The sequence below is a fragment of the Marmota marmota genome, unplaced genomic scaffold (genome assembly GCF_001458135.2).
Source record: "Marmota marmota marmota unplaced genomic scaffold, marMar, whole genome shotgun sequence".
Taxonomy (NCBI): Eukaryota; Metazoa; Chordata; class Mammalia; order Rodentia; family Sciuridae; genus Marmota; species Marmota marmota.
In genome coordinates, this window is record NW_025999949.1 from 37936483 (window position 1) to 37964042 (window position 27560).

The window sequence follows — 27560 nt, forward strand, 5'->3', positions numbered from 1 at the left end:
AAACACGACACAGGATTCTTCTTTCAACAGTTTATTCAGGCCTTGAGTCATGTATCATCTTCTAGCGCCCGCCCCGACACGCCCAAGCACAGCTTAATAAAGCCCCCCGCGTCCCAATCCCAAGCCGCCACGTGGATCTCTCTCATAGGGTGGTAAGGGATTGCGCGCCAACTCTCCATAAAAGGAGTTGTTTATCACAGGCCACAGTGGAAGCCGGCGCCATCTTCTAATGGCGGCCATGGTCTAAGAATGGCTTACCACACCTGGATCAACAGATTCTGGAGATGGCCAAGGCCAGAGGGGCCTGGTGATGTCGGACAGGGCAGAAGAGAGAATGGGGACAAACCAGAAATAGACCTACTGTGGAAGGAGTAAGAGATTCTGGTTGGTCCCAGAATCCCCAGGGCTCTTGTAAGCTCCAGAGACCAGAACACCAGGCAGAAAGGACGGTTTTGTTTGTTTAATGGTAGATAGGAATGCAATTGCATGTTCATTCGGAGTGATCCTGTGAGGTGAGACAGCTGTGGGTGCAGGAGAAAGAGGGCCTAATCCTACGACACGGCCCGAGAGGAAGAGGAGCCAGGAGGAGGCGCTCCTGTAACAGAAGGGTTGAATTTGGTGCGCCAGGTGCAAGTCCCATGGAGAAAAGGGAAGCCAGATATCAAGAGAGGCAGGTGGGGAGAGCCAAGTGAGGAGAGGCAGCTGCCTGCCGTGCAGAGGGTCCTGGTGCCCTGGTGCCTTTGAGGTCTCAGGTTTTGAGTGGGAGTGAGGGTTGGCAGGCTGATGCAGGCCTGGAGCTACAGGTAGTTACCTCTGTGGGGTTGTTGCCAGGTTGACCAGGAAAGGAGAAAACCTACTCCACAAAGAATTGACTACAGATGAGTTGTGAGGGGCAGGTCCTGAGTCACAGGGGTGGGATGGGGAGGGGGTTGCAAGAGGCTGCACAGAAGGGAGTGGCAGTCCCCCACCAGAGGGATGAGAACCTGGGCATCATGAGGGACCCAGCAGGAGGAAGCCCCCTCAGTCTCTTGCTAATGCCCACTCTGCCTGTGTCCTGGAAGTGGGCCCTCACTGAGGCCAGGCTGAGCCCTCTCCACCTCTATTTGCCCGGCCCAAACAATCTCCTCAAGCCCTAGCACCCTGACCTTGCAGGTGGAGGTCACTCTTTCCTGTTCTGTTGTGCCAACCAGAGGCTGAGTTTCCTGGCACCCAAACACCTTCTTGAGATCTCTCAGTTTCTGAGGCATTGCAGGCTGGAGGGCCTCCTGTATAAATCCTGACATTTGGCTCCAGAAATACTACCTGATATTAACTTTCTAAATCACCTATGAATACTGAGCCAGGCCACTCACCCTGCCATGTTTGGGATGCTTGCCCATCTCCTGGGGTGGGCAGGTATTCTGGAGCTTCCAGGGGCTCCCATAGCCCCAAATCTTCAGACAGGTCTGAAGTTCCATCCCCAGTGGCCCCTGCTGCAAGGCTCCTGGTGAGGCCCTCCTCAGGCCTTTAGCCTGCCTTCCTATGGTGCAGGTTCCTGGGGCCCAGGACATCATGGGCGGCTCCCCCGCAGGCTATCTGGGATTTAGCTGGTCATCTGCTACCACTGAGTGCCTTCTGTCCTCCTTCCTCCCATTCCCATCTTAGGTCAGTGTACCTTGAGTCCTTTCTGTCCATGGCCCACTGCACCCTAGCTGCTTTCATTTAATTTAATTAATTAATTAATTTATTTTTAATATTTATTTTTTTAGTTTTTTCGGCGGACACAACATCTTTGTAATGTGGTGCTGAGGATCGAACCCGGGCCGCACGCATGCCAGGCAAGTGTGCTACCGCTTGAGCCACATCCCCAGCCCACCCTAGCTGCTTTTAGGGACCCCCATACATGTAGATTACAGAGTTCTCGTCATGGATCTGTCAAGGGCCAGGGCCCCCCGAGGAGGTGGTCCTGTGAGAAGCACTGCTGCCCTCTGGCCCAAGGCCTCTGCTTCCCTGATACGAGATCCCTTGAGTCTCCAATTGTTCCAGAAGGCAGTGTGGAAAAAAGGAACAGGTGCTTAAGGTGCCTGGCAGAACCCACCGGCCACAGCAAGGTGGCCAGGCCATAGGAGCACCCAGCCAGAGATGCAGAGGCCGAGGGGAGTTGTTGAGAGGGGCAGCAGCCAGCACAGCCAAAGCAGGGAGCGGGGAGAGTCGGGGAAACCGGCAGGAGGCAAGGCTTCTGCAAGAGAGGGAGGGGCTCTTCTGGCTCCACCCAAGGCAGCGCCTGGGTGCTGCCAAGTGTCACGGGTTCGGTGCAAGTGAACACTGGGGGTTACACGTGACGACGAGCAGATATTAGTTTATGAGACACCACCTCATTTTGTACGGAGGAAAGTGAGTCCTGAGGAAGTTAAAGAGATTCATTTCATCCTAGGTGCACGGAATGTTGAGCAGGGACCATTTCAGGAGACCTCGGGAAGCCCCAAGTCCTTTAGGCCTCATCCGGCTTGCTTCTTGTTCAGCCCTTGCTGCAGGTGACAGGGTCAGCGAGCTCGCTGGTGTGTGCTCGAGGCTCCGACCCGGGATCGCCAGCGAGCGCGATCCCCGAGCCCGAGACTGGGCAGTCAGCGACCGCCAGGGGACGCTGCTGCGCCGCAGAGGAGCACGAGACGGGTGTGGCCTACAGTCCCCGCCCAGCTCCGGGGCGGGGCTCGGGGACCTGGTGCGCACGCGCACCGCGCGTCCTGCCGCAGGGCCTGCTGGGCGCCGGGAAGCCAGAGACTGAGCTCAGCGAAGCGCGGCGGTGGCATGTGGCGGCCGGTGAGGACTCGCTCATCCCGGGACCCGACCCCGCCCGCCCGGGACTCCCGCCCCAGGCCCCGAGATCCCAGTCACCCGGACCCCCGCTCCAGGACCCAGACCCCGCATGCCAAGGACGCCCACCTCAGTGCTCCAGACCCCCCTCAGGCCCCCACCTCCCCATCCCGCTGCCATCCTTCTCTGCCCCTCGCAACCCTAGTGCTCTTTGACTGCCCCTGGCCCTCTGACCCTGAGGGAGCGAGTGGACACCACACAACAGCCCACCCCCAGTCCTCTCAGTCCTCCGGGAGAGGGGGACGCTCTTCCAGTCCCTGTCTGCAGCGGGACCCGTCCCCTCCCTGCGAGAACCCGTTCCCTCTTCTGTTGGAGGGAAGGGAGAGAATTAGTGGGTCTCGACGGACTCAGGGTGGCCCTCCCCTCCCGGTCCCCCATCTTCTACACTGGCGATGCCTCTGTCCTTGGAGGCGCCCTGGATTATGGCCCTTTCTCCAGCAGCGTTTTTTGTGTGTTCTTTGTTGTTGTTTGCAGTACTGGGGATCGAATCTGGAGTGTTCTATCACTGAGGTATACCCCCATCGCTTTTAGTTTTTTTAAATTTTGAGACAGGGTCTTGCTACATGGCTCAGGTGGGTCTCAAAGTTGACATGACTCTCCTGCCTCAGCCTCCTGAGCTGGGAGTATAGGCCAGTGCCACTGTGTGGTGTTCCTTTCTGGGGTTTTCTGTAGAGCTTGTGTTTTTCTAGGAAGCCTGGCCTTCAAGGTTAGGTACTGATAAGACCACAAGTCTGCCAGCTCGTGGCTTGCAGTGGGTAGCTTTGTTGCAGAAGAGTATTTTCTGGGCTGACAACGATGGAGTGATGTTAGAGAGTCAGGCAGAGACAGGGTTGGCCTTTGGCAATGCTTCTTCACATACCAGGCCACCAATCCTCCAGACAGCCCCAGGGAGCAGACAGGCCTCTGAGTAGGAGCTGCTTTGAGCTTTGAGTACAGCTTGGTCCAGCAGGCTTTGAGCACGAGAGCATTTCTAGTCACCAGACCCAATTTCCTGGCTCAGCTTTGCAGTCTGACTCTTGGTTTTCTTTCCTGTTAGGGTGCATAGGGCTGTGGATCCTGTTGTTAAGCTGCTTGGTTCTAGTCCCCTCTTTTAGTTTTTCTTTTAAAGCCTCATTTTGAGAGTCCTAGTTGCTTCTTCCTGCCACAGACTGGCTTATCTGTGGCCACCTTTCATCTTTCCTCCAATTTGCTCTCTGACCTGCAGAGAAACAGGAGGACTCAGCCCTGCTCTGCCTGATAGCACCCACCTTGGGTACCTATTGGAGAGGTAATATTCAGAGCTTGCTTTTGCTACTTTATAGATTTCTGTTTCCACTGGAAACAGCAGCTATTGGAGAAAAACTGGGCAAGTGTTTCTTTTTGCAGACAGACTGGACACACAAGCCCTATAAGCAGTATGAGGGCTCGGGTAAAGGGAGCCAGTTTCATTTTGTCCAAACTGGAAGGAGAGGGGTTGCTGCTGGGACCAGTATAGCCAGAGCAGTCCCAGTTGGTAGGAGTATGTGGTCTCAACAACGGGGAGGAGCTGGTGATATGCGCGACAATGTCCTGGGATCGAGTCTTCTCTGCCTTTTTTGCCAGTGGTTTGGTGGTTATGTCCTGGGTGGGGTTTGGTTTATGTGCAGTGTGGTGGAAATTATTCTGGCTGTGGGCTTGGCCCCGCATACACTATTTGGGCTCTGAGAGTCCCTCTGACATGGGAATTTCAAAGATGATTGCTTGGAGAACCCTGGGCATCCCACACTAGGAGGCAGACAGTAGAATTGCCCGATGAGCTTGTAGGAGTTCTTGGGCCATCTGCATGAGATCTTGTCCACTTTTGTCCTGTCTAGGGCTGGACTTGCCCTCTGTTGCCTGACTGTGACCTTCTGCCTATTGCTTGGCAGAGGTCCTAGTGTGAGCTGTGTAGGTTAGTTCTGTGCTTGCCCCCCCCCCTAATGTTATTGTATTTTTAGACCTTTAATTAATTTATTAATTTATTTTTATGTGATGCTGAGGATCTAATCCAATTCCTCACAAATGCTAGGCAAGTGTCTACCGCTGAGCTGCAATCACAGCCCCCGCTCGGCCTCTTTTGTCTCTCAACAAGTGTGTGTGCCTCACCCCAGCACAGCACTCAGTCCTGGAAGTGTGGAGCTGCTTGGGAGGTGGACCTGCTCTTGGTCCAGCCAGAGACAGGTGCTTTAAGTTCACTGTCATGCCAGCCCGGAGAAGGACAGTGGGAGAGGGGTGTACAAGATGCAGAGGAACAAGGAAGAGGAACATAGTGAGCAGGGTGGACCCACCGATGGGGTGGGGAGTTGCAGGTGGGATCCCAGGGCCAGAGCTCCTACTGTAGTGTGGGTTCCTAGGAAAACATCAGGAAACTGTGACTGGGTGTGATGCTTAGGGGCCAGAGCCTCCTGACTTCACCTGTGAGAGCAGTGTGCCCCGTGCTGGTGAGGTACTGGGACCTGCACACTTAGGCCTCAGCTGCCCACCCGAGTCTTGATAGAATGGGCAGTCACCAGAAGCACCCAGAGCCTCCAGTTTCATTGTAAAATAGTTCAGATGAGTGTTCTTTTCTGTCAAAGAACTGTGTGTTTTAATATATGAAAGTGATGTGACTTGATTATTTTCCTTCCAAACCTTTGGGGACAGTGTGCTTGACTCTGTGACCTTGGGAACAATACTGAGCACTGTGGCCTTGAGGACCCCTGCTTGAGGATTTTACCACAGGATGCCGAGGCCTCTGTGTCAGCTAAGAAAGCAGTTAGATTTGGGTCTTCCTCCCAGCTTTGCCAGGTCTTGTGAGTAAGGACATGTAAAGTCCCCATCTTAAGTGACACCTACTTTTACAGCATGTCTATTAAGTGCCAGTCCCAAGTGAGCTCCCCTCTCCAACCTTGAAAATGTCCATTTTTTCCCCAGATTCAGTGGGGGCTTCTCCAGGCACACTAGCCTTACCCTAACTCAGCACTTGGTGGGCTCTACCTCCTCAGCAACACCCCTTCAGCATGAGGGTGCCATCTAGACACTGCTATTGCCTGGGGTCACCAGAAGACCTGAGGGGCTGGTAGCTGATGCTTGACTGGGTTGTGCACACTCTCCTTTGGAGATGAACCCTTCCTGAGGCTTCTTTGAACCTCCCTGAAGGGCTTGGGACCTTTCCCAGGCAGAATTGGTGGACATGGAGTGTGAGCCCTCCCCCAGCCTGGCTCTCCCATCCGCTGCCTCCAAGTCAAATGTACCCACAGCACATGGGCCCTTCCTGTCCAGCCCTCGTGTTGTCCTTGGGGGCCATGTGATGCTGGGGTCAGCCCTTTATCCTGGACAGCTATGTGTGAGCCTTGGCCCTTCCTGGGGCAGAGGTCCCTGATTGGTGTGGGTACCTGCAGCCTCTACCTTTCTTCCACTCTCTGCCTATTGTCTAGAATGTATGTGGCTCCTTCTCTTCTGAATGCTGAATCTCAAGAGTAGTCATTGTGTCAGCTTTGGCCATTTTCTTTGCTTACCATCCCCTTGAAAACTGCAGCCAACCCTCTCCTGACCTGTTCCAGTTAGTGCACACCTCTCTTCATTTTTGGAATTTAACCTGTATGTACATGCTGGAAGTCTCCTTTTTCTTCTGGATTAAATCCCTTTTATCCTTTTGAAAGTCAGCCGGAATCTGCCACTCCTAATATAAATAATTCAACTCAGCAAGTAGGTATGGGATTGCCCTGTTAGATGGGGTGAGCTGAGGGTCACTGAGGACCAGTGAGGGGCTTGGCGCAGGGGAAAAGCCTTAGAGGGCTGTGTTGGGAATCCTGAGCCTAGCAAGGTCTCAAGCCCATCTGCCTGCCACGCACCTTCTCACGGTGCCTGGTGTGTTGGGCACTGCTCCAAGGACTTTGCAGACAGCTTGGGGGGCTTGAGTTGCACATTGTTTGTTCAGTGATCCCACTTCATGGACAGAGAAACTGAGGGACAGAGAGAGAAGTAATTTGCCTCAGGCTGATGGCCAGTTAAATGCTGGAACCAGGACTCCAGCCCCCAAAGGCCTTCTAGATTCTTCCTGAGATTCTCAGCCTCAGCTTCTGGGACCCTGCACAGTTGGTGTGAGCAGCACTCTGGCCTCTCCCTGCTTGGTGCAGAGGAAGTTTTCCCCCAAGTGGTAATGAGAAGAGTCTCATCAGTGCCAATGTCCTAGGCACAGAATCACCCAAGGTGTGAGCTGCCTTAGCTCAAAAAACACCACTTTCTCAGCTGGGACTTTCAGTACTAGAGCAGATGTTTTGTGACTTTTCTTCAGGAAAGTATTTCCTTTAATTTATTATTTTTTTTTTTAGAGATAAGTATTTCCCTTAATTTATTATTATTATTATTATTTTTAGATAGATTTAGGTGCTCTACCCCTGAACTACCCCAGAACTTTATTTTGAGACAGAGTCTTGCTAAGTTGCCTAGGTTGGCCTTGAACTTGCAATCCTGCCTTGGCCTCCCATGTTGCTGGGAGTTGCAGTTGTCCAGATAACTACTGCTTAGATCTACTCACTATTAATATGCTGCCTTAACTGTTTTCTCTTTCTGCTTGGAAAAAAATATACTTTGTTGTCACTGGACTATTTGAAAGTAAATCACAGACATTTTGACATCTAATCTCTTAACACTTTAATGTGCATCCACTAAGCAAGGACAGTCTCTTGCGTACCCAGGGTAGTTTTTCATGCCTGAATCACTAGTAATTCCCTCCATCTGTTGCAGAGTCCGGTTCAACTTGCCTGGTGTCCTCAGAATGTCCTTCCTACAGGTGTCTTGTCCTCCTTCTGACTGAGGCTTTTGCTGAGCTTGCCATGGTGCCTGTCTGCAGTGCTCTTCCCACCTTTTCCTGTGACTTTTTGTTTTAATTTTCTGTTTGGAGAAGTTGCAGTTATTTATAGAAGTAGAGAGAGTAAATGCCTGTGCCCCATACCAGCAGTGCTCAATTCCTGGCTGATGCTACTTTTTGAAAGGGCCAGGTCGTTATTAGAGGATGTCCCTCACTTGTGATTGCTTATATTTCAAGGTCAGAAGGTGCCTATCGAGCACAGGGGCACAGCTGGTGGCTGATGTTGCTTCTTATCCACTGGGCGGAGGTCTTGCTGGGAAGGTCAGTTGCAGCAGAACCCTTGAGAGCCAGAGTGGCAGCAGGTGTGTGATGGTATCAAGGCACCAGCTTCAGGCCATCTTGCCCCGGATCCACTTGGCTCCAGTCCCTTCTGACTGGACACTGCCCCTGCCTCCTTGGACTGATCTCCTGAGTGGGGGGTCAGCCCAGCTCCCTCTCACTTCCTCCCTGTGGCCTTGGGACCCCTCACAGTGTACTGCTGAATACAGCTTGCTCTGTGCCTTCCCTTTCCTTTTGGACCTGGGCACACGTTCTGCTTTCCAGCCACATAGGCCTGTTTCCCACTCCTCAGAGATGCCCATGCCATCCTGGCCTTGGGCCTCTGGGGACACTGTCCACGAGGAGGTTCCCCACTGTCCAGGTCGTGGTATGTGCCTCCACGTTGTGCTCTCTGGGCTGGCCATGGAGCTCTGGCCCTGGTCGTAGGCAGAGCTGGTTTGTCTGTGTGCCCTGCATTGTGGCATGGGGTAGAGGACTCTGGGATAAGGTGGGCAGTGGTCAGGATGACCGCCTAGAGCCAGCTGCTCTGCAGGCATTCCTAGCTCCTGCTGTGAGCATCTCTGCAGCACCTACTCCCTGGGCCTCTACAGGTTGTGCATGTCATGGCACTAGAGACATCTAGGGTGATGAGGTAAAGTCAGATGGGCTGCAGGTGTACCCCCTCTGCCTGGGGCTTCCCCTGTTGCCTCTGGTTTCTTGAGAATCAGTGCCTATAGCTTGTGGCCTTGCTGAACAGAAGGTTTGGTCAGCCAGTTCTCCTGGGACAGTAGGTCATGAACCTTGTCCTTTGACCTTTGTGTTGTTTTAAAGTCCTTGGAATTGTTTTCATGGCTGCACACCTTGGCCAGAAACCAATTGGGTGTCTGCTCCTTGGTTGGCCCAGCTCTTAGGGCAGTGCTGTCCGGTGACACGGTGGGCTTTATTCCCTTAAGTGCTGATTTGCTAGAAGAATTAGCAGTTGAGGAATCTTTTTTTTTTTTATATATATATATTTTTTTTAGTTTTCCGCAGACACAACATCTTTGTTTGTATGTGGTGCTGAGGATCGAACCTGGGCCGCTCGCATGCCAAGCCAGAGAGCTACCGCTTGAGCCACATCCCCAGCCCCAAGTTGAGGAATCTTTAAAATCTCACATTTCAAATGAGCCTGGGAGCCAGATGGAGTGGCACATGCTGTGGTCCAGCTATTTGGGAGGCTGAGGTGGGAAGGTTACTTGAGCTCTAGAGCGTGAGACCCCGTCTCTGAATAAACAAGATTGAGAGGTCAAGGTCTCCAGTGAGTCTGATAGCTGCGGTGCTGCCCCTGGGCTGAGCCTGGCCCCGGACCATGTGCACAGTTTTCTCTGCCTCCTCACCCTTCAGGGAGGGGCTCTCTGGGGTCTGGTGAGTTGGGAGCTCCTTGTGCCTTTGTGCCTTCAGAACAGCAGTCCTCAAAAGGGTCAGTTCTCCTTCCTGCACTTACTTCTAATTGTGTGGCCTGTGAGTGGCCTGCCTTTCTGTGGTCACTGGTCAGTGTTTCTCAGTAACTGATAGGTCACAGGGCCACCAAAAGAGTGATGGTGGGTCTTGGCATAGACAGGCCAGGTCATGATGAGTTCTTCCTGCAGAGACTGAGGGGACTTTGACAGTCGGGCATTTTTAGCCATACCACCTTGGCCTTTCTTTGCCTGGGGTATGCTTCCTTCCGGGAGTTAGGCCTGTTCCTTTGTCCTGGCATCCTGGCTTCAGGTTGGTGGCCCAGTGAGTGAGGCACCCTGTCCTGGGTGCCACCTTGCTGAGCCTGCTGTGGCTCTTTGCAGTTGCAGCTCTGCCCCTTCCACTTGGCTGTGCTGAGGAGCAGGCGGAAGCCCTGGCCTTGCCCTGCAGTGTTCTTCAGGAGGAACTTCAGGGGCCCATCTGCAAGGTAACCAGCCCCCGTTCCATGGACATGCACACCCCGCCCCCCAAGGCCGGGAGGCGTTCTGTGTCAGGGGAATGGAGGCAGGGGGCCTCTGCACACATGCAGTGCCTGGGACCCAAGATGACTGGGGCCCTGACCCAGGACAGCATAACCAGCAGATGCCGGCACATCAGGAGGACATATGGCCATCTGCCTCAGACAGAAACAGGGAAACCGTTCTGAGCATGGAGAGGGGGACTGCCATGGGTGGGGTCAGGCAAGAGATAGGAGCATCCAGAAGAGAGGTGGGGAGGTGTGTTCTAAGCAAAAGGAAAGGCCTCTGAGGCCCTGCGGGCAGTGAGGCTGGACCGTATTGGACAGCTCTTCCTCCCAGCATCTGTGCATGCTCACACTCTGTGTCCTTGGAACAGACAGACGAGAAGTGGACACAGGTGGATGAGCAAGCCTCCTGAGTGCAGCAGCATGGAGGTTTGCTCTCCTTGTCTTTAGCTCCGCTGGGTTTGGGTGTCCTACCAGTCACTGTCCCGATGCCCACAACCTAACTGACCCATCATGAGGGGTAGTGGTGGCTGTGACTCTGGGCAGTGCCCTCGTCCCATGGAGTGCAGACCCTCCAGGCTGCTTTAGCCTGGCTGAGCCACTGTGCACCAGTGGCCACAGTGGGACTGAACGCGGGGAGACTCTCCCTCAGAGCTGCCTGATGTCCACATCATTGTGGGCCGTCCTCACTGAGGCTCAGTCTTGGGAGGGTAGCCCCTGCAGCTCCTGTCTGCCCCTCAGGTCCTCGAGTCCCTCGTCGCTATGGAAGAGGACGCTCTCCACCACTGTGTTGGGGGTGCCCCTGCTCCTGGGAATCCGCTATTTCACAGCAGAGGCCCGGGAGAAGAGGAAGATGCGGCTTGTGGTAGATGGCTTTGGGCGCTTTGGCAGGTAGGAGGGCACAGGTGGGCTGTGCCTGTCCTTGGAAGGGCTGCAGTGTTCTGTGGGGACTCTTGCCACCTTCCAGGTGTCTTTGGCTGTGGGGGGTGGCAAGCATTGTTGCCATGCCACACGTGGATGAGGGACTGCCAGAGAGGGCCTCTCACACTGGATGTAGCCCCACAGACCCTTGGCTGGATGGCAGCTGCCACCTTCCCTTCTCACCCCACCACAAGAAGAGCTGGTCTCCCAGACAGGCCTGGGCTGGCCACAGCAGCCGCCCTGTTCCTAGTACCCATGGTCTTCCAGGCTCTCCTGTCTCAGTGCAGAATGGAGGGCATGGGACAATCTGTGCCCTGCCAAGTTGACCCTTGTGGGCACTGGCAAGCCTTGGCTCCTGGTGTTTTGTGGTAGTGCCAACATGCCTTCCAGCTGCCCTTCCTCCCCTGTGCGCCACACTGTCACTCGCTGACACTATTATTTGGGTAAATTGTTTACGGTGGTCAGAAGGTGGTTCTTCTAATTTAGTCGTTCCCTCAACATATATTGCTGGCATCTCTTGTAAGGGAGCTCTCTGCCAGTTATGAATCCATTGGTTTATTTATACCATCTAGACTGAGAGATTTGCTTTATTAATGTGTTACGATAAGTATCATTTTTTTTGGGGGGGGGTATTAGGGATTGAACTTGGGGGCACTCGACCACTGAGCCACATCCCAGCCCTATTTTGTATTTTATTTAGAGACAGGGTCTCACTGAGTTGCTTAAGGCCCTGCTAAGTTGCTGAGGCTGGCCTAGAACTTGTGATCCTCCTGTCTCACCCTTTCAATTTGCTGGGATTATAGGTGTGTGCCCCATGTCTAACTTCTCCAACATTTTATTTTGAAGAAATTAAAACAGCAAAGTTGAGCACGCTCTATGTGCCAGGTGTGGCGCCATACTCCTATAATCCTAGCTGGGGAGGCTGAGGCAGGAGGATCACAAGTTCAAAACCAGCCTCAGCAATTTAGAGAGGGCCTAAGCCACTCAGTGAGACCCTGTCTCAAAATAAAAAGGGCAGTGGTAAGGGTTAGGGTTAGGGTTTCTTTCCTGAGCGTTCTGCCCCTTCCTGGCACTGCTGGATGTATCAGGCTCTCCAGTCTTTCCCTGCCCAGCCCTGGGGTCAGTTTGGGGTGGGATGGTTGGAGCCACTCCTGATGCAAGCAGGCCTTGCCTTGCGAGGTGCACAGCCGGGATCGGGTGTGCACAGACACCACTCCCATGTGCCTGTGGCTGCGTTCCTCGTTGGTTAGAAGACCACGTGCTCACATGGATGCCTCCCGTTCCTAGCAGAGCCATTCTGTCTCCCTCTGCATTAGTGGAATACTGAGTGTGGCCACCATCCTCACCTCAGGTCACCTGAAGGCTTCAGGTCTGCATTGCTCAAGGGGGAAGGGGCCTCCTGGAGTCCCAGGGAGCCGAGCAGTCCTCTCCATGCCCACTCTGCTGGCCACCCAAGCCCCTTGTGGCAGAGGTTCCCCCCTGTGGGACGGTCCAGCTGTGGAGGACAGCTTAGCAGGTGCAGGGCAAGGCCTCACCTTGCCACTCCCATGGTGAGGGACCTGTATCCCAGAATGGAAGGGATTCTTCCCCTCCCAGCTGTTAGCCGGGGTCAGACCACCCACCTTTTAGTTCTGAGACCCCTGTGCTGCAGTGTCCAGACCGACCAGCTGAGCAGCTCTCCAGGATCCCCACCCTTGGGCTCCATTCTCAGAGGAGCAGTGACCTTGCTTCTCTTAGTCTTGGAGACCCCTCCTCCTCCTTTTGGTGGTGACAAGAGGCCTTCCTGATTGGTGCATGTTTTTGCCCCGTCCCCACTATCTACCTCCCCCTTCCCTGGGTTTCTGTGGGTGCTAACAGTCAGGAGTGAGAGTGGCCTTGTGAGACCTGGGACTGAGACTGACCAGCAGGCACTAACTAGCTCACTAGGACCTGAGTCCTGTAGACTGGGTCCTGGCTCCATCTCTCCCTTGGCATGGGGTTGGCGGGGGTGAGGTAGAGCCTGACAGGGCTCTGAGAAGAGGAACCAGCACTGGACTCCGCCTCATAGCCTACCTTCAGGGGCTAAGGCCTCCTCTGCCCGCAGGTCCCTGGGGATTGGCCTGTACATCTCCCTGGACTACTGGTGGTGCACAAATGTCATCCTGCGAGGGGTGGAAGAGGTTTGTTCCCCTGCCCTGGGCATGCAGGGGGCACACTGCAGGTGGTGGGTGCCTTGGGGACTGAGGAGGTGGCTGCTTGCCCCCATCCTCCCCTCCACGTCTATGGTCAGAACAGCCCGAGGTACGTGGAGGTGATGTCTGCTTGTCACCAGCGAGCAGCTGATGCCCTGGTGGCAGGGGCCATCCGCAATGGTGGCCTCTACGTGAAGCTGGGCCAGGGACTATGCTCCTTCAACCACCTGCTGCCACCAGAGTACATCCGGACACTGCGTGTACTAGAGGACCGGGCCCTCACTCGGGGCCTCCAAGAGGTAAGGCCTTACAGAGGAGGGAAGGGGGTGCAGTAGTGCCCCCCCCTGCAGCTCCAAGTGCTGGCTCCTCCCAGGTTGATGAGCTGTTCCTAGAAGACTTCCAGGCACTGCCCCTTGAGATCTTCCAGGAGTTTGACTACCAGCCAGTGGCTGCAGCAAGCCTGGCTCAGGTGCACCGTGCCAAGCTGCACGATGGCACTGCTGTGGCTGTGAAGGTACTGGGGCCACCACCCTGTGCCAGGTGGGCTTCGGGCTTGGTGGCAACCCTGGGTCCTCAGTGTGCCTCTGCCTGCTGCAGGTGCAGTACATTGACCTGCAGGACCGCTTTGATGGGGACGTGCACACGCTGGAGCTCCTGCTGCGGCTCGTGGGGCTCATGCATCCCAGCTTCAGCTTCAGCTGGGTCCTGCAGGTAATGCTACTCAGAGCAGGCCAGGCAGTGGGCGGGAGCTGGTCCTCGACCTGACCAACCGCCCACGTATGGCCCCAGGACCTAAAGGGGACCCTGGCCCAGGAACTGGACTTTGAGAATGAGGGCCACAACGCCGAGCGCTGTGCACAGGAGCTGAAGCACTTCCCCTACGTCACCGTCCCCCGAGTGCACTGGGACAAGTGCAGCAAGGTGGGCTGGGATGGTCCTGGGGGTGTGGCGGCATGGGCCTCTTGAGCTCAGCCTCCTGCCCTCCCACAGCGTGTGCTAACAGCCGACTTCTGTGAGGGCTGCAAGGTCAATGACGTGGAGGCCATCGAGAGCCAGGGGCTGGCAGTGCGGGATGTGAGTGCTGCGCACCTAGTCAGGGGGTGGGGTGGGGGTGCTGCCGGGCCTGCTGCACATCCTGCCCCCTCCCCAGGTAGCAGAGAAGCTGATCCAGGCTTTTGCTGAGCAGATATTCTACACAGGCTTCATCCACTCCGATCCCCACCCTGGCAATGGTAGGACCCCTGGGAGATGTCTTGGTGGGTGGCCTGGATTGACATGCTGTGTCTGCCACCCTGGCGATGGTGGCCTCAGCGACATACTCTGTCTGTAGTTCTGGTGCGGAGAGGCCTGGACGGGAAGGCAGAGCTGGTGCTGCTGGACCATGGGCTCTACCAGTTCCTGGACGAGAAGTGAGCTGTGGGCAGGTGGGACCCTCTCCCTGTGGCCTGGCCTTTCCTGCCCTGAGACGTGGGGCTCATAGCCAGACCCTCCCACAGGGACCGGTCAGCGCTGTGCCAGCTGTGGCGCACCATCATCCTGAGGGACAAGGCTGCGATGAAGGAGCACGCAGCTGCACTTGGTGTAAAAGGTAAGGGCAGGTGCGGCCCCAGGTTGGGCAGTGCTAGCCGGACACAGCCCAGCTCAGGCCCTGCCTCCACAGACTACTTGCTGTTCTCGGAGATGCTCATGCAGCGGCCCGTGCGCCTAGGGCAGCTGTGGCACTCCCACCTGCCCAGCCACGAGGAGCTGGCCTACATGCAAGACATGGCCCGCAGCCACTTCGAGGCCATCATGCAGGTGCTCCGGGCACTGCCTCGGTCCATGCTGCTTGTGCTGCGCAACATCAACACGGTCCGTGCCATCAATGTGGCTCTTGGCACCCCTGTGGACCGCTACTTCCTCATGGCCAAGAGGTTAGTGACCGAGGGGGTTCCCTGGGGGTGGATGAGGCCCATGGGCTGATGCCTGTGTCCGACACAGTGCGGTCAGAGGCTGGAGCCGCCTGGTGGGTGCAGCATACCCAGGTATCTACGGCACTGGCCTCCTGCGCCACATGAAGGTTGCCTGGGAGATGTTCAAATTTGAGGTGGCTCTGAGGTGAGTAGATATGTGGTACTGGTTGGGTGGTGGGCCTGGGCCTTCTGACAACCAATCTTTGACCCCCTACTCTACACCCTCCCATAGGTTGGAGACCCTGGCCATGCGGCTCACCGCTCTCCTGGTTCGTGTTCTGGTCTACCTGGGCCTTGTGCCTCAGGCCGAGGAGCTCTACCAGTACCTGGAGACATAGATCCCCAGGGCCAGGATGACCACACAGCTGCTCTTAGCCCTGGCCCACTGACATCAGGCAGTCGGGCACCTCACACTGTGGGGCCCTGACCAGCAATGACCACACACTCGTCTCAAACAATTTGTTTTCCTTGTTTTGTACAAAACGTGGGGGGGGAGGCAGTGTGCGGGGGCAGGGTGGCATCCACATGCTTAGAAGTGGGCGGTGACACGGTCAGTCTCCAGCAGGTCATCAAGGATCTGTAGGGTGAAAGCCGTCAGGGCAGGGCTCGGCAGGGCAGGGCTCGGCAGGGCAGGGACAGGACGGGCAGGGGAAAGCAGGCCAACTCACAATGTCTGGGGTCGTGCCAATCTTCTTGGCCAGCTCCCCACGCTCCATAGTGCTGAGGTACAGGTAGCGGTTGAGCAGCTCTCCGTCAAGCACGTTGCGCACTGCGTTCTGTAGGATGCGCCGGTCCACATGCAACATCCTGGGGAGGGGGTGTGGGGGGTCAGGGCAACCTGGGAGGGTAGGCAGAGCCCTGAGGATGGTGGGTGCTCACCGGAAGGCACGGGGGTTGAGGCCAGCATGGTGGGGCAACATGGTGGTCAGTGCGTTCTGCAGCATCAGCAGCCTCCGGTAGGTCTTCTCCTGCATGGGCAGCAGGAGCCCGATGCCGCCATCCAGTGTGGCTGGGGATGGGGGGAAGCGTGAGCCCGGTCAACCCCCTAGTCATCCAGTGTGGCTCGAGGGGGGCAGTGAGCTCAGTTACCCCACCCCACTCACCAAACCACGTGATGTGCTTGTTCTCCCACACCACCGACTTCTTGCTGGGCCCCTCAGTGGCCCCCCTGCATGGCGTTCTCCAGAACGTGTTCACGTGGGCACCCACGTGGAAATCTGCCCTGCGCAGCAGGCGCATGCCCCCAAAGCTCTCCTTGGCTAGGACAGAAGAACTCAGATCACTGCCCACCCAGTGCCCAATATCCAGCCGGAGTAGAAGTGAGGAGGGAGGGAGGGCTGGGGCTGTGGCTCAGTGAGCGCTTGTCTGGCACGTGTGAGGCACTGGGTTCCATTCTCAGCACCACATACAAATACATAAAGGTCCATCAACTACTAAAAACCCTTGGAAAAAGAAGGGAGGGAGGGAGCCACTGACCTTCTGGCAGGTACATGTACACCATGAGGTTGCGGTCTCGGTCGGACACTAGGGAGCAAAGACCCAGCGTCAGCTCCAGCCACCCCCAGGGTGACACTCCCCCAAGACCCTACTCACCCAAAAAGCCCAGCTGGGCATTGTCCACCATGAAGTCCACACTGTACACCTCCAGAGGCTTGGCATCCTGTTGTCAGGGAGCAGAGCAGAAGGTGTCAGGAGGGGCCCGAGTGTGACTCTCACCTGTACCCCAAGACCACATGAAGTACCCGGGACACCAGGCTCAGCGTCTTGCTCTCTTCTTGGTAGCGCAGCAGTGAGATGCTCTTCATGACATCTGCAGCTAAGATGAAGTTCTTGACGCTGATCATCTGGTGGATGTACAGCTGGGTGTCGATGAAGGCCATGCCCGTCAGCTCACTGGCCCGCAGGCTCCACAGGAAGATCTAGGGGGCAGGAAGGGTCAGTGGAGGGGGCAGGGTGAGCAGGCAGAAACACAGCAGGGAGGAGGAGCTGGGTACCTTCTGGCCAATGGCCGACACCAGGTGACCATTGCAGTGGCACAGGGCGGTCACAGGCCCCTTCTGTTCCTTTTCGTATAGGACCTTGAACTTGTTCTTGGTCAGGGGCTGGCCAGGTTCGGGCACCACCTCGATCACGTCCATGATGAGGATCTGGCAGGGCAAGGGAACATGTGCGGATGGCAGACAGGCTGCCGAGGGCCGCCTGTCCCCACCTGGCAGCTGCTTACCCGCCCGCGGCACGTGACCTCCTCTCCCTGCATGAGGCAGGTCCCAGCAGCCACATAGCCCTTGAGGCCCGACACAGTCTCCTCACTGCGCAGCGACACTGTCTTCATGCATGTGACGTGTTCCCATTCCTCCAGCTCAATTCTGCACAAGGACAGGCTGCGTCAGGACACCCTAGTCCTGCCCTGCTGGCACCCGGAAGCCCCCACTGGGCCCAACATCACCTGGCATTGGGAATGGCCTCCCAGCTGACTGGGGAGATGAGCTGGATGGAGAAGGCCTCCTGTTGGGGGTGGATGTACCTGTCATCTGCAGGGACAAGGAGGCAGTGGTCGAAGCCAGCCCTGGGCATGGTCCACCCCACCCCTGGTGGCACATACCTCTCTCAATGGCCTCAAACTCCTTTTCCTCACCAGTCATGCGCGGGATGCGGGTGCAGGGTGTATTGGTGCTGGTGGCCACGGCGTACACCTAGGAGTTGCATGGTGTCACACGCCTGGGGTGCCTGGGGGAGGGAGTGCTGGGGGAGGGGACAGACCTTGGACTCCACATGGTAAGCCACATAGTGAGCCGTGCAGCGCAGTGGGATCTTCCTGACGGGCCACGGGGCATCGTAGGACAAGTAGGCAGGCAGGACACTGATCCGCAGCTCACCCTGGGGTGGGTGGAAATAGTCAGCAAGGCCTAGGGCTGCAGGCCTCCCTACTGCCTGGCTAGGGTCACCGAGTCTGGGGAAGGTCTGGAAGAGCTGTAGCCTTGGTCGTCAGTCCCCATGCCTTCTATCAGTAGGCTCCTGTCCATCCTTCTGGCTGGGGCATACAGCACAGGGCATGGGAGTCCAAGCCCAGAGGACACTAGAGACTAAAAGCCACATGACTTGAGACTGGCCATGCCAGGGACTGAAGAACACAGGCAGAGGGAGACCCTGCCAGCCCCAGCCTCAGCTTCTGTCCAGTCCTGAGTGCATTAGCCCCTTGGAAGCACTCAACACCAGAGTCTGTCAGTGACTCAGGTGGTCATTGCTGCCATGTGGGTGTCACAGATGAGGCAAGGGCTTTCAGGGTATGCCCCATCAGCCAGGCCTCCACTGCCAACTGCTCCTGCCTCCAGATGGCCCAGCATTAAGCCCCAGATCCCACCTCCTGGGCCCCACCCTCCTCTAGATAGCCATCCCTGGTCCTCTGGGATGTGCTGCAGCTGAGGAGCCCTCCTGTCCCTAGCGCCTAGCTTTGCCAGGGCAGTATCAGTGCTTGCGGTGCGGCCAGAGTTAACCTTCCTACCTGTCTGTTGAAATACAGAAAGCCTCGGGGACAATTGACATTGTGGAATGGGGCGAAGGAGTCGATGGGGCCATCGATGCCCATGGGGTGCAGCCGCAGAGCCCCCCGGCCAGTCACTAGGAGCCAGTGGGGTGAGGGGCCACAGATGAACACCTGGAGAGAGACACTGTGAGAACGAGTGGGCAAGGTCCTGTTCCCTACCCCCAAGCCCAAACAAAGCTGCCTGCCTACCCCAGAATAGCCATAAATGTCCTCGAAGTAGCGGAAACGTGCCACACGTCCCCGGGCCCCAGACCCCTCCTCCACACTGCCACCTTCTGCCTTCTTCTTGGAGGGTTTTGCCTTCTTTTCACGGAAATTGATGTTGTGGGGGACCTGGTGAAGGTGTTGATGAATGCCAGGCCCTTCAGACCCTGTAGCCTGGACCCCTCCCAACCCACCCCAAAAGGGTCTAGCAGCTGCACCTTCTTGAAGCGAACTTTGAGATTGCCCTGGCCAAGCTGAGAGTCATGGGGAAAAGCCTCATAGATAAGCAGCTCCTGGTCCACATGCACCTGGAAGTGAGGCAGGGTGGGCCACGAGGTGGGGCTGGGCCCCGAGGACAGAGTGGAGGAATGGGCTGGGCTGTGAGGGCAGGTCCCAGCCTCTGAGCAGGCACCAAAGGGCTCACCAGCAGGTAGGGCCTGCTCTGGCGACTCCCCAGAGCAACCAGCAGCACCTCCTTGACCAGGGGCAGCTCCCCCTGGCGCGTGGCCTCTTCCTTGCGGGCCTCACCCTGCGTGGTAGGCTGTCCAAAGGAGCTGTCCACCAGGACCCGCTGCCCCACAGGGAAGTTCTTCACCAGGAACACCAGCCGCCAGTCTGGAAGCTGGTAGATCTGGTGGGGGACAGCAGTCAGTGACGATAGGGCCTGCCATGCTGCCAGGGCTGCTGAGCCACATAGGTGCACCTACCTCCATGGTGCCGTTCTCTCGCACCAGCAGGCACCAGTGGGTGGGCTCTGCCCGAAAGGGTGCAGGGTCTCGGTCAGCAGGGGGCTGGCTGCTCCTCCGGGCCTCCTCTTTGCTGGGGCTGAAGAGGGAGCCTGAGTCCCCATAGAGCATCTCCTCCTCGTCATCCACTGTAGGGCTGAATGCTGGGAGCCGTTAGCCAAGTAGGTATGACAATTTCCTTGCCAGCGTACCCCATGTTGCAGTGACATTGAATGTAGGTGACCTTGCTCAAGGACCAAGGCGGATTAGGGCGTTCCCGGTTTAGGTTCCAGGTTTAAGGTTTAAGATTATTCCTGCTGGGAATAGGGCGTATCCTGCTGCCTGAGTTCCCCTTGAGTTCTCACGGGATTCAGACAGTATATTTGGGAGATAGAAGCCCAGTGGAGGTGGATTTGGGCAGAGAACGTGGATTTCCCCAGAACGTGATTGTAAACGGCTGGTGTGAGTTCGGGAATAAAGAGTTGCTGTTTGAATCTACAAGCTGTGTGGTGGCTCGAGATTGTGTGCCCAGCCAGACTGCGGCAGCTGAAGACACAGACATGTCTCAATCTGCCACAGAGACCCAGGTCTCCTGCACCCTGGCCCCCTGCACACCTGGTCTCTGAGCCCAGTCCCTCGGCCTCTGAACCGCTGCGGCCCCCCATCTCATCACGGGCCCCACTCAGGCGGCTCTCGGTGGTGAACATGCCGCTGACATCACGATACAGGCAGAGTGTGATCACCTTGGACTGCTGCAGGGAGAGACAAAGCCCAGTGTAGGTCGGGGACAGTGGGGATAGGGGATCATAGGCAGGGATAGCAGACACAGAGGGTGAGGCCTACATGGTGCAGTGGGGGCTTGTGCAGTGCCAGGCGGTGGTGGCGGCCACCATACGAATCACTCTTGAGCAGGAACATGGTAACATGGCCCTCGGCGCTCATGATGACCACATAGGGGTCGGCCACAGCGCACTGCACGATGGGGGCACCCAGGTCCACAGGGATGAAGTGCAGCTGATTCACTGTGGGCACAGGGTGGTCAGCACAGGGTGGCCAATGCAGCATACTCCCCAGGACGCGCTTCCCTACACTTGCCCACCTACCTCCTTCTAGCAAGCGGATGCCCAGTGGTGACACTTGGACAATGTAGCGATTGTCCCCAATGTTTCCAGCAAAAACCGTGGGGCCCTGTGTGGCAAAGCCACTGGTGTCCAGTTCCATGATCTCCTGGCCAGTCTGAAGGATCTGTAGGTAACGTAGTGAGTTGTGCCCTTCCCCGGGGAACCCCAGACGCCCACATCCAGACCCCGCCCTTCACCATTGTTGAGTCTTCCCGGCTCAGAATGAGGAAGCCATGTCTTCGGCCATCATCTTCTGCTTCAGGGGTGCTCGGCTCCTGCTCTGGGCCCTCTGCCTTAGGTGCCTCCTCCTGCAAGGGCCAAGGACAGGGAGGACAGAGAGCTGTGATGGCTATGACCACTGGATCCAGGTGCCCTCAGGCCGCCATAGTCACTATCACCTAGGGTCCCACCTACCTCCTCCTTGCGCACAGGGGCAATGACTGTCCACATGTCATAGCAGCCAGGAAGTTCAAAGGTTGTCACTACCTGGGGCCGGATACTCTTCTGGAATGAAGATAGGGTGGGATGGGGTCAGCCTACTCAGGTGCTGCCAGCAGGTGCCCACCCCCCCTGCCCTACACACCTGCAGCACCGATAGGGCCCCGTTCTTCCCGTAGCCGGAGCAAACCACAATCTCCAGGTCTGGCTCAGGGCTGTTCTGAAACTGCACAGGTCGGGGTAAAGATGCTGCCCCAACCCCGCTCCTGCCCCCAACCCAAGCCCAGGCCCCAGGCACCTCTTCGGAGAGGAAGGCGGGCTCGCCCACAGCAGCATTGGCGCAGGGTCCGATGTTGAGCATGCTGTCACACACCTGCAGACACAGTGGCAGTCAGGTGGTGGGAGGGGGCGGGCATCCACGGCTGTCCCCAGTCTCACCTCAAAGGAGTAGGTGGCCAGCTGTGTGCCTGACTGGGCCTCACTGCCGTACACTTCAATCTCGTCCACCTCGTCCTGTGGCACGGACTTGCCCCCTGCAGCGCACACAGCCCACCTGAGCCTTGCCCTGGCTCCCAGACCCCCCCCACCCCCACCCAACCGGTCCAGCTCTCACCTGACCAGCCCACTGTGGGGTCCACCCGCTTCTTCTTGGAGGGAGGCTCTTCCTGTGAGGCGGGAGACAGAGGTGAACAGCATTTCCAGGCTGCTTTACACCAAGGGGAGGTGGCCAAGCACCTGGGCACCACCATGAGCACCCACCTTGTCAGCAGCCTCGCGGACAGCACTGGCTGGGGGCTCCTGAAGCTTCTCTGTGTACTTGAGGAGGAGGGAATTGCCCAGGCGCGAGCCCAGGAACAGGTACCCAGGCTCCATGGTGACCATCTGAGGGCGGGCGTGTGGATGAGAGGAGGCCAGACCTGGACCCAGTGCAAGACCCCCACCCCTGCCCCTACTCACACTGGTGGTGAGGACACTGGCGGCTGCCTTGTCAAAGTGGAAGGCACGGACGCTGCGCATGCCGTCTGTGACGAGAGTCAGCACGTAGCTGTGGGCGGGGCGGGCTGCTGAGTAGGGCTGGGGATGAAGGATGTTGGAGGGCAGGGGTGGGGGGTGCTGAATGAGCAGGGGAGGGGATGTGGGGGTCTCAGGGCAGACAGGGCCAGAGGCTCACATCTCGCCACCCTTGAGGGAAATGACCATCTTGTCATAGGAAATGAAGGCGGCCTGGGCGCAGTCCAGGGTGATCCGTACGCCCTCCTGAGTGCCTGTGAGGAAGGTGTCAAGCTGGCTGGAGGCCCTGCCCCACCCACAGCCCCACCCACTAATAGTCAGCTACACTTACGCAGTGGGAAGGCAGTGGTGCCCATAGTGAGGCTGTTGAGAGCCACGCCATATGGGGGGACACTCTGGTTCAGGTACAGCAGCGAGTTGACAGCGAAGACCACGACCCCACCTGGGGACAGACAGGGGCTGGTAGGCAGGCTCACTGCTCCCCCCCAGGACCACTGGGTACTGCTGGGCCCTCCTCACCTATGGGCTTGGGCACAGCCAGGGCCTGGGTGCAGTCAAAAGGCAGGCTGGTGAGGGACCAGATGACAGGGTGGACCTTCTGCGTGATGTTCAGTGAGATGGCCACAATGGAACAGGTGTCCTGTCGCACTGCCACCCGCCTGGAGTAGTAGGTGGGTCAGCTGGATTCGCAGCACCCCCCAAGGCTGGGGTCCCACTTCCACCCTCTGCGGGAGCTACACGTCCCTGTCCCCTCTGCCCAGGCAGCTGGGACCACAGCAAAGAGGGCATCCCTGGGCCTCACCCGGGCCAAGTCTGGTTGGGCTCGAACAGGATGAGCAGGGTGGGCTCGTAATAGCCATGCAGGAACTGCAGGTCAATGATGTTGAGCAGCTTCTCGTCCAGGGCCCGCACATCGATGATATAGCTAGGCAGGAAGCTGGACCTCTGCCTGGGGGCACAGGGACGTCAGGGTGGGCCACACAGAGGGGAACCAAGCTCCACGCCTCTCAGACCCAGCCGTGACCCCAGTGCTCACCCCTCACCCACGAGCCCCTCATGCTCCTCGGCCAGGCTCTCCCTGCGGAAGGGCAGCACCACCAGCCGGGTGCCGTAGATGAGCATGGCTGCACAGCGCCCATCGGGGTCCACCCGCACTCGAGGTGTGTGCACGTTCTGCACAAAGCCGTCCTGGGGGCAGAGGGACATTAGCCAGGAGACCTCACGGGCAGCACTGGGGGTAGAAGGAGGGAGGGAGTAGCTGGGCTGGCCGGGGTGCCTCGATGTGGCCTACCCGAAGCTCAGGCTCCTCAAAGTAGTGCAAGGACAGGGTCTTCAGATCGTGGGTGCCGGGGTCATACTCCACCACCGACAGCTGGGGGCAGAAGGTCAGAACTATGGCCTGCCCCCAGGCACCCTGGGGGTACCAGCAGGCCCCTGTGTAGCCCTGCCCCCTCCATCCCCCACCCCGGGCCTACCACCCTCTACCACCCTCTACCCCTCACCTTAGCATCCTTGAAGCTGAGCAGTAGGGCGTCACGCTTGGCTCCTGCCAGCTGCACGCTGGCCATGGACATGACGTTGCCAAAGAAGGAGAAGGAGGCCACCAGCTCCAGCTTCTCGCGGTGGGCCTTCCCCTCTGGGAGAGGGCCAGCAGGTCAAAGCTGGGTGATGCCCTGGCTACCCACATGCCCAGGGTGGCCACCCCTGTACTTACCTGTGCTCCTGTCATTCTTGGTCAGGGCCTGGAGGGGTAGGAAGAGAAGGCAGTGAGGGGCCACATACATGCCTGCCTCTCCTCATCCAGAGACAAGCCCTGAGGAAGGACAGGAAAAGTTCACTCAGGGCTGAGCCCTGCCACCAAGGACCCTCGAGATAGCTGTGCACCCTCCCTGGCCTGTCCACCTCTCACTCACGCACCCATGCCCCCAAGCCTGGTCTCAGGGCTCTTCCCCAGGAAGCCTCTGCCTCACATTTCCCCAGAGGCCTAGCCCCCTGCTGCCCACACTCATCTTCTGCCCCAAACCTGCCCAGCTGGGCATCCACAGATGCGAACCTGAGGGTGCTGCTCCAGGCACAGCGTAGGCTACACTCGCGCCTCCAGTCGGAGCCAAGGTACTACAGCTACCAGGAGGCTCGAAGGCTGGAAATGAGGCAAGGTGGCCATGCCCAAAACCTAACCCTCAGGGAGCTAAGGCAGGTTTGAGGCCAGCCTGGGCAACTTAGTGTGGTGACCTCAGGGTTGTCGTACGTCAAAAATTTTTTTAAGTTTAAAAAAAAAAGTGTGGGGGGATGCTGAGAATGTAGCTCAGTGGTGAGCACTTGCTTTGGGTTCAATACTCACTATGGGGGCGGGGGGAGATAGGCCCTGAAGCACAGAGAGACAGGCACAGAGGTGCTTGCCTGTAGTCCCAGCTCTCAGGAGGCTGAAGCAGGAAGATGGTGTGAGCTCGAGAGAGAAGACAAAAGGAAAGAAGGCAGCCCCGAGTCCTCCATGGCAGCTCAGGGTGCCCACTGTGGCAGGACTGGCAAGGCTGCACTTTTACTAGACTCCAGGGACAGACTCAAGACAGCCACTTATGGGCCTGGGTGGGGTCTGCTCTGAAGAACAGGTGTGGTGGTCAGCACACCGTGCCCTGCTGGCCTAGCTCTTGGGATGACTGGCAGCTTTCACCTTGGTGTTCTGAGGCCCTGAATTCCTGAAAGAAGGCTGACTACCCTGAGGTCACCACACTGCCAGGAAAACTGGGCTGGCCACTTGGAGGCGGAGTGGAAAGGATAGAGAGAGACAAGACCACCTGCTGCTGCTGCTGTGTCCTGTGCAAACCCAACCCACGGGTGTGTGCACAAGACAGACCAGGCTGTCCCTCCTGGGCAGCAAGCGTGCACACAGCAGTCTCCCCCCAGCACCACCAAACCCTGCTGCCTCGTGCTCATGCTGTCCTGAGAGGGCCAGGAAACAACTACCACATCTGGTGTCTTTGCATGTTTCATAACGACGGACAGGGAAGGATCACCACAATCCTGGGGGCTGAGTGCCTTTCAGGGCAGTCTGGGTTGCTCCCTTCCACGCACAGATGAGCTGCCATTTCTCTGATCTTTAAAAACCTGCGTTCCCCGTCAGTCACTAACGCATTTCTTTGCTTTCTTTTGCATGAGTCTCCAGACAGTTGTCTGGGTTCACTGTTACCAAGCGTCCTTCTCAGGGCCTCCCATCCTCCTCAGGTCAGGCCACAGCCCCACTTGCCCCAGCCCGCCTTGTTCCACCTGAGGCGCTAGTGTCCTTCTCCCATGTGCTGCACCCCCAGCCTTTCCTCCTGCTGCCCTGGCCACGGTCCTCCAACTCTTCCTGTCTCAACCTTGCAAAGCTGAGGTACCCAGGGCCCTGTCCTTTACTATCTCTGGGTAACTATACCAGCTTCAAAGGGCAGATGCCACCCATAAGCTAAAGACCCCAACTCTGCCTCCAGCCCAGACCCCACTCCCATCTCGACCTGCTGCTCTAAATGGCCACCTGCTGAGGAATCAGCTGACCAGCACCTGAAGCAGCTCTGCCCCACCCACCACACACAGCTCTGCATCCCCTCCCTCACTGTACTAGGGTTGGTCAATAGGACCAGCACAAAACAGCAGAAGGGACAGCAGTTGTGTCTGAGACCAAGCTCTGGTCTCAGAGGACCTGCCTCACTCTGGCAGTCTGTCATGCTGTTGAGGCCCATGCTGAGAAGTGGAGGCCTCCTGCTAGCAGTGCAGGCAGAACTCCAGTCCAGCTGAGCCCCAGAGGACCACAGCCCTGTGGGGAGCTCATCAGGAATTGCTCTGCTGAGCTGCTCCTGACTGTGGGCCCTCAGAAACTGAGAAATACTCCTCCTTCCTTAGCTTCTAAGTTTTGGGGTAACCTGTTCAATGGCAAATAGTAACTAATACAAGATCCACCCACAGCCTTCTCCAGGGCACAGAACAGCAAGGCCACCACTCCAGGTACTCACACCAAACTTCAGACTTGCTGCCCACAGACCTGGGAAGACTTTTGGTCACCCTCACACACCTACCTCTACCCCCACCACACCACTCCGAGGCACTAATGCCTCTCCACTAATGGTACAGCCAGCTCCCAACTGGTCCCCCTGCCTCCTTTCACCTTCTCTTCAATGTGGCAGTCAAAGTGACCCTTGAAAACTTGTCAGGTCAGATGATTCTTCTGCCAAAACTGCAGCTCCACACTTGAGGCCTGGGACACTGGAGGCCACCCACCTTGTCACCTCTCTGACCTGTTTGCTCACCTCTCCTCACCTCCAGCCCTCACTTGCCCTCCTGCCACAGGACCTCTGCTGGAACTGTTCTGTCTACTTAGAACTTCTTCATCTGATACCCACAGGTTTCTCCATCACTTTTCCTCCACTGCTCAAATCCCACCTTCCGACGGAAGACATTCGGCACCCCACCCTGGTCTCGCTCCCTCATCCTGCTCTCCAGTCTCCAAGACACTGCCCCCCTCTCACACACCTCCATGGCTGTACATGGCTTGTTGTCCTCAGAGTGCAAGCTCCATGGGCAGGCATCTCTGACTGTAGTGTGCATCAGCATCACCCCAAATGCCTGCACACAGCAGCACTTAAATAAACATCTGCTGAAAGGACAAATGGATTCTGGTGGGGTCTGAGCCCATTCCTTTGGTTATTTTTATTTTTTAGTTGTAGGTGGACACAACACCTTTATTTCATTTTTATGTGGTGCTGAGGATCAAACCCAGTGCCTCACACATGCTGGGCAAGAGCTCTACCACTGAGCCACTACCCCAGCCCCGAACCCATTTCTTAAAAATGTAATGATGCACGTGAGCATGGTAGTGCACACCTGTAATCCCAACAATCCATGAGGCTGAGACAGGAGGATCACAGATTGAGACCAGCCTGGGCTACTTAGCAAGACTCTGTCTCAAAATGAAAAATAAATAGGGCTGGAAGTGAAGCTCAGTGGTAAAGCACTCATGGGCTCGATCCCCAGTAACAAAAAACAAACAAACAAAAAACCCAAAACCAAATAATGATACAATAACTTCTAATTAGTAAAAGTCCACTACAACAGATAAGAAAGCCTAAGTTTAAATACTTATTTGGCTCTTTCAGAGATGGACCTGAAAAGCCCGTCCTTTTCTGTTTTGCTTGCTTGGTCGAGCACACCTCAACAGAGGTGCACATATTTCAGGCACGAAGGCACCTGCGCTGGGAAAGGTGCCCAGCAGGGTCAGGGTGAGGGTGAGGGTGAGGGTGAGGGCCGCCTGCCTCTCGACCCGGGCAGCCCCTATTCAAAACGCTTGCGTGGCTCCTCCACCCTCTGCGCGCCCCGCTGCGCACGCGGGCCCGCCGGGTTCCTGGGAGAGCGAGAAGCCTTCCCGGTCGGACCCTGGTCGCTCTGGCAACCAGCGCGGCCCGGCGCCCCGTCCTGCCAGTAGACTGTCCTCGCGCGGACGCAGCCCCGCGCCGCGGGCTGGCGATGTTCTCCGGCTCCGCCTCAGGGAGGCCGTTTCCAAATACAGGCCAAGCGGCTCTCAGC

The 27560-nt window shown here is 57.1% G+C and overlaps 2 protein-coding genes across 8 annotated transcripts in view; one reads left to right on the top strand and one right to left on the bottom strand.

Annotated features, from left to right (window-relative positions):
* The first annotated feature begins 2653 nt into the window (after window positions 1–2653).
* Window positions 2654–15397, top strand: Adck5 (aarF domain containing kinase 5). 5 transcript variants are annotated; one of them, XM_048802348.1, is made up of 16 exons: window positions 2773–2799; window positions 3328–3363; window positions 9781–9884; window positions 10662–10811; window positions 12925–13000; window positions 13111–13311; window positions 13386–13526; window positions 13610–13723; window positions 13802–13933; window positions 14003–14086; window positions 14163–14244; window positions 14343–14421; window positions 14509–14600; window positions 14673–14925; window positions 14993–15109; window positions 15197–15397. In XM_048802348.1, the coding sequence occupies exons 1-16, from the start codon at window positions 2788–2790 to the stop codon at window positions 15300–15302; spliced, it is 1779 nt and encodes a 592-aa protein (XP_048658305.1). In that variant the 5' UTR covers window positions 2773–2787; the 3' UTR covers window positions 15303–15397. The 5 variants fall into 5 exon arrangements, with proteins under 5 accessions (XP_015342117.1, XP_015342118.1, XP_048658305.1 ...); XM_015486631.2 differs by lacking the exon at window positions 3328–3363 and having other exon boundaries at window positions 2654–2799; XM_015486632.2 differs by lacking the exon at window positions 3328–3363 and having other exon boundaries at window positions 2745–2799; window positions 13116–13311.
* A 17-nt stretch (window positions 15398–15414) lies between these two features.
* The window catches only part of LOC107143027 (cleavage and polyadenylation specificity factor subunit 1), a 21012-nt gene continuing 8866 nt past the window's right edge, over window positions 15415–27560 (bottom strand). For 2 of the 3 annotated variants that reach the window (XM_048802343.1, XM_048802342.1), the window contains 36 exons: window positions 23722–23751; window positions 23510–23643; window positions 23299–23379; window positions 23044–23195; window positions 22810–22956; window positions 22527–22666; window positions 22339–22449; window positions 22168–22261; window positions 21954–22041; window positions 21756–21878; window positions 21610–21661; window positions 21435–21529; window positions 21295–21369; window positions 21142–21222; window positions 20973–21062; window positions 20756–20866; window positions 20541–20682; window positions 20281–20459; window positions 19989–20189; window positions 19420–19599; window positions 19137–19343; window positions 18931–19020; window positions 18698–18841; window positions 18467–18619; window positions 17725–17841; window positions 17567–17657; window positions 17411–17495; window positions 17189–17330; window positions 16959–17111; window positions 16707–16883; window positions 16558–16624; window positions 16441–16488; window positions 16068–16223; window positions 15844–15973; window positions 15633–15771; window positions 15415–15541 (listed from right to left, as the gene is read on the bottom strand). In XM_048802343.1, coding sequence (XP_048658300.1) covers window positions 15494–15541; window positions 15633–15771; window positions 15844–15973; window positions 16068–16223; window positions 16441–16488; window positions 16558–16624; window positions 16707–16883; window positions 16959–17111; window positions 17189–17330; window positions 17411–17495; window positions 17567–17657; window positions 17725–17841; window positions 18467–18619; window positions 18698–18841; window positions 18931–19020; window positions 19137–19343; window positions 19420–19599; window positions 19989–20189; window positions 20281–20459; window positions 20541–20682; window positions 20756–20866; window positions 20973–21062; window positions 21142–21222; window positions 21295–21369; window positions 21435–21529; window positions 21610–21661; window positions 21756–21878; window positions 21954–22041; window positions 22168–22261; window positions 22339–22449; window positions 22527–22666; window positions 22810–22956; window positions 23044–23195; window positions 23299–23379; window positions 23510–23643; window positions 23722–23751 — 4253 coding nt within the window. In that variant the 3' untranslated portion in view covers window positions 15415–15493. The remainder of the gene's footprint in view (window positions 15542–15632; window positions 15772–15843; window positions 15974–16067; window positions 16224–16440; window positions 16489–16557; window positions 16625–16706; window positions 16884–16958; window positions 17112–17188; window positions 17331–17410; window positions 17496–17566; window positions 17658–17724; window positions 17842–18466; window positions 18620–18697; window positions 18842–18930; window positions 19021–19136; window positions 19344–19419; window positions 19600–19988; window positions 20190–20280; window positions 20460–20540; window positions 20683–20755; window positions 20867–20972; window positions 21063–21141; window positions 21223–21294; window positions 21370–21434; window positions 21530–21609; window positions 21662–21755; window positions 21879–21953; window positions 22042–22167; window positions 22262–22338; window positions 22450–22526; window positions 22667–22809; window positions 22957–23043; window positions 23196–23298; window positions 23380–23509; window positions 23644–23721; window positions 23752–27560) is intronic. The other variant, XM_015486629.2, reaches the window with a different exon arrangement.

Coding starts and splice junctions, on each gene's coding strand:
- Adck5 (XM_048802347.1), top strand. CDS start 9,123: ATGAGCCTGGGAGCCAGATGGAGTGGCACATGCTGTGGTCCAGCTATT. Junction 13,527..13,609: donor GCACTGCTGTGGCTGTGAAG/GTACTGGGGCCA, acceptor TGCCTGCTGCAG/GTGCAGTACATTGACCTGCA. Junction 14,601..14,672: donor AGCTGCACTTGGTGTAAAAG/GTAAGGGCAGGT, acceptor CTGCCTCCACAG/ACTACTTGCTGTTCTCGGAG.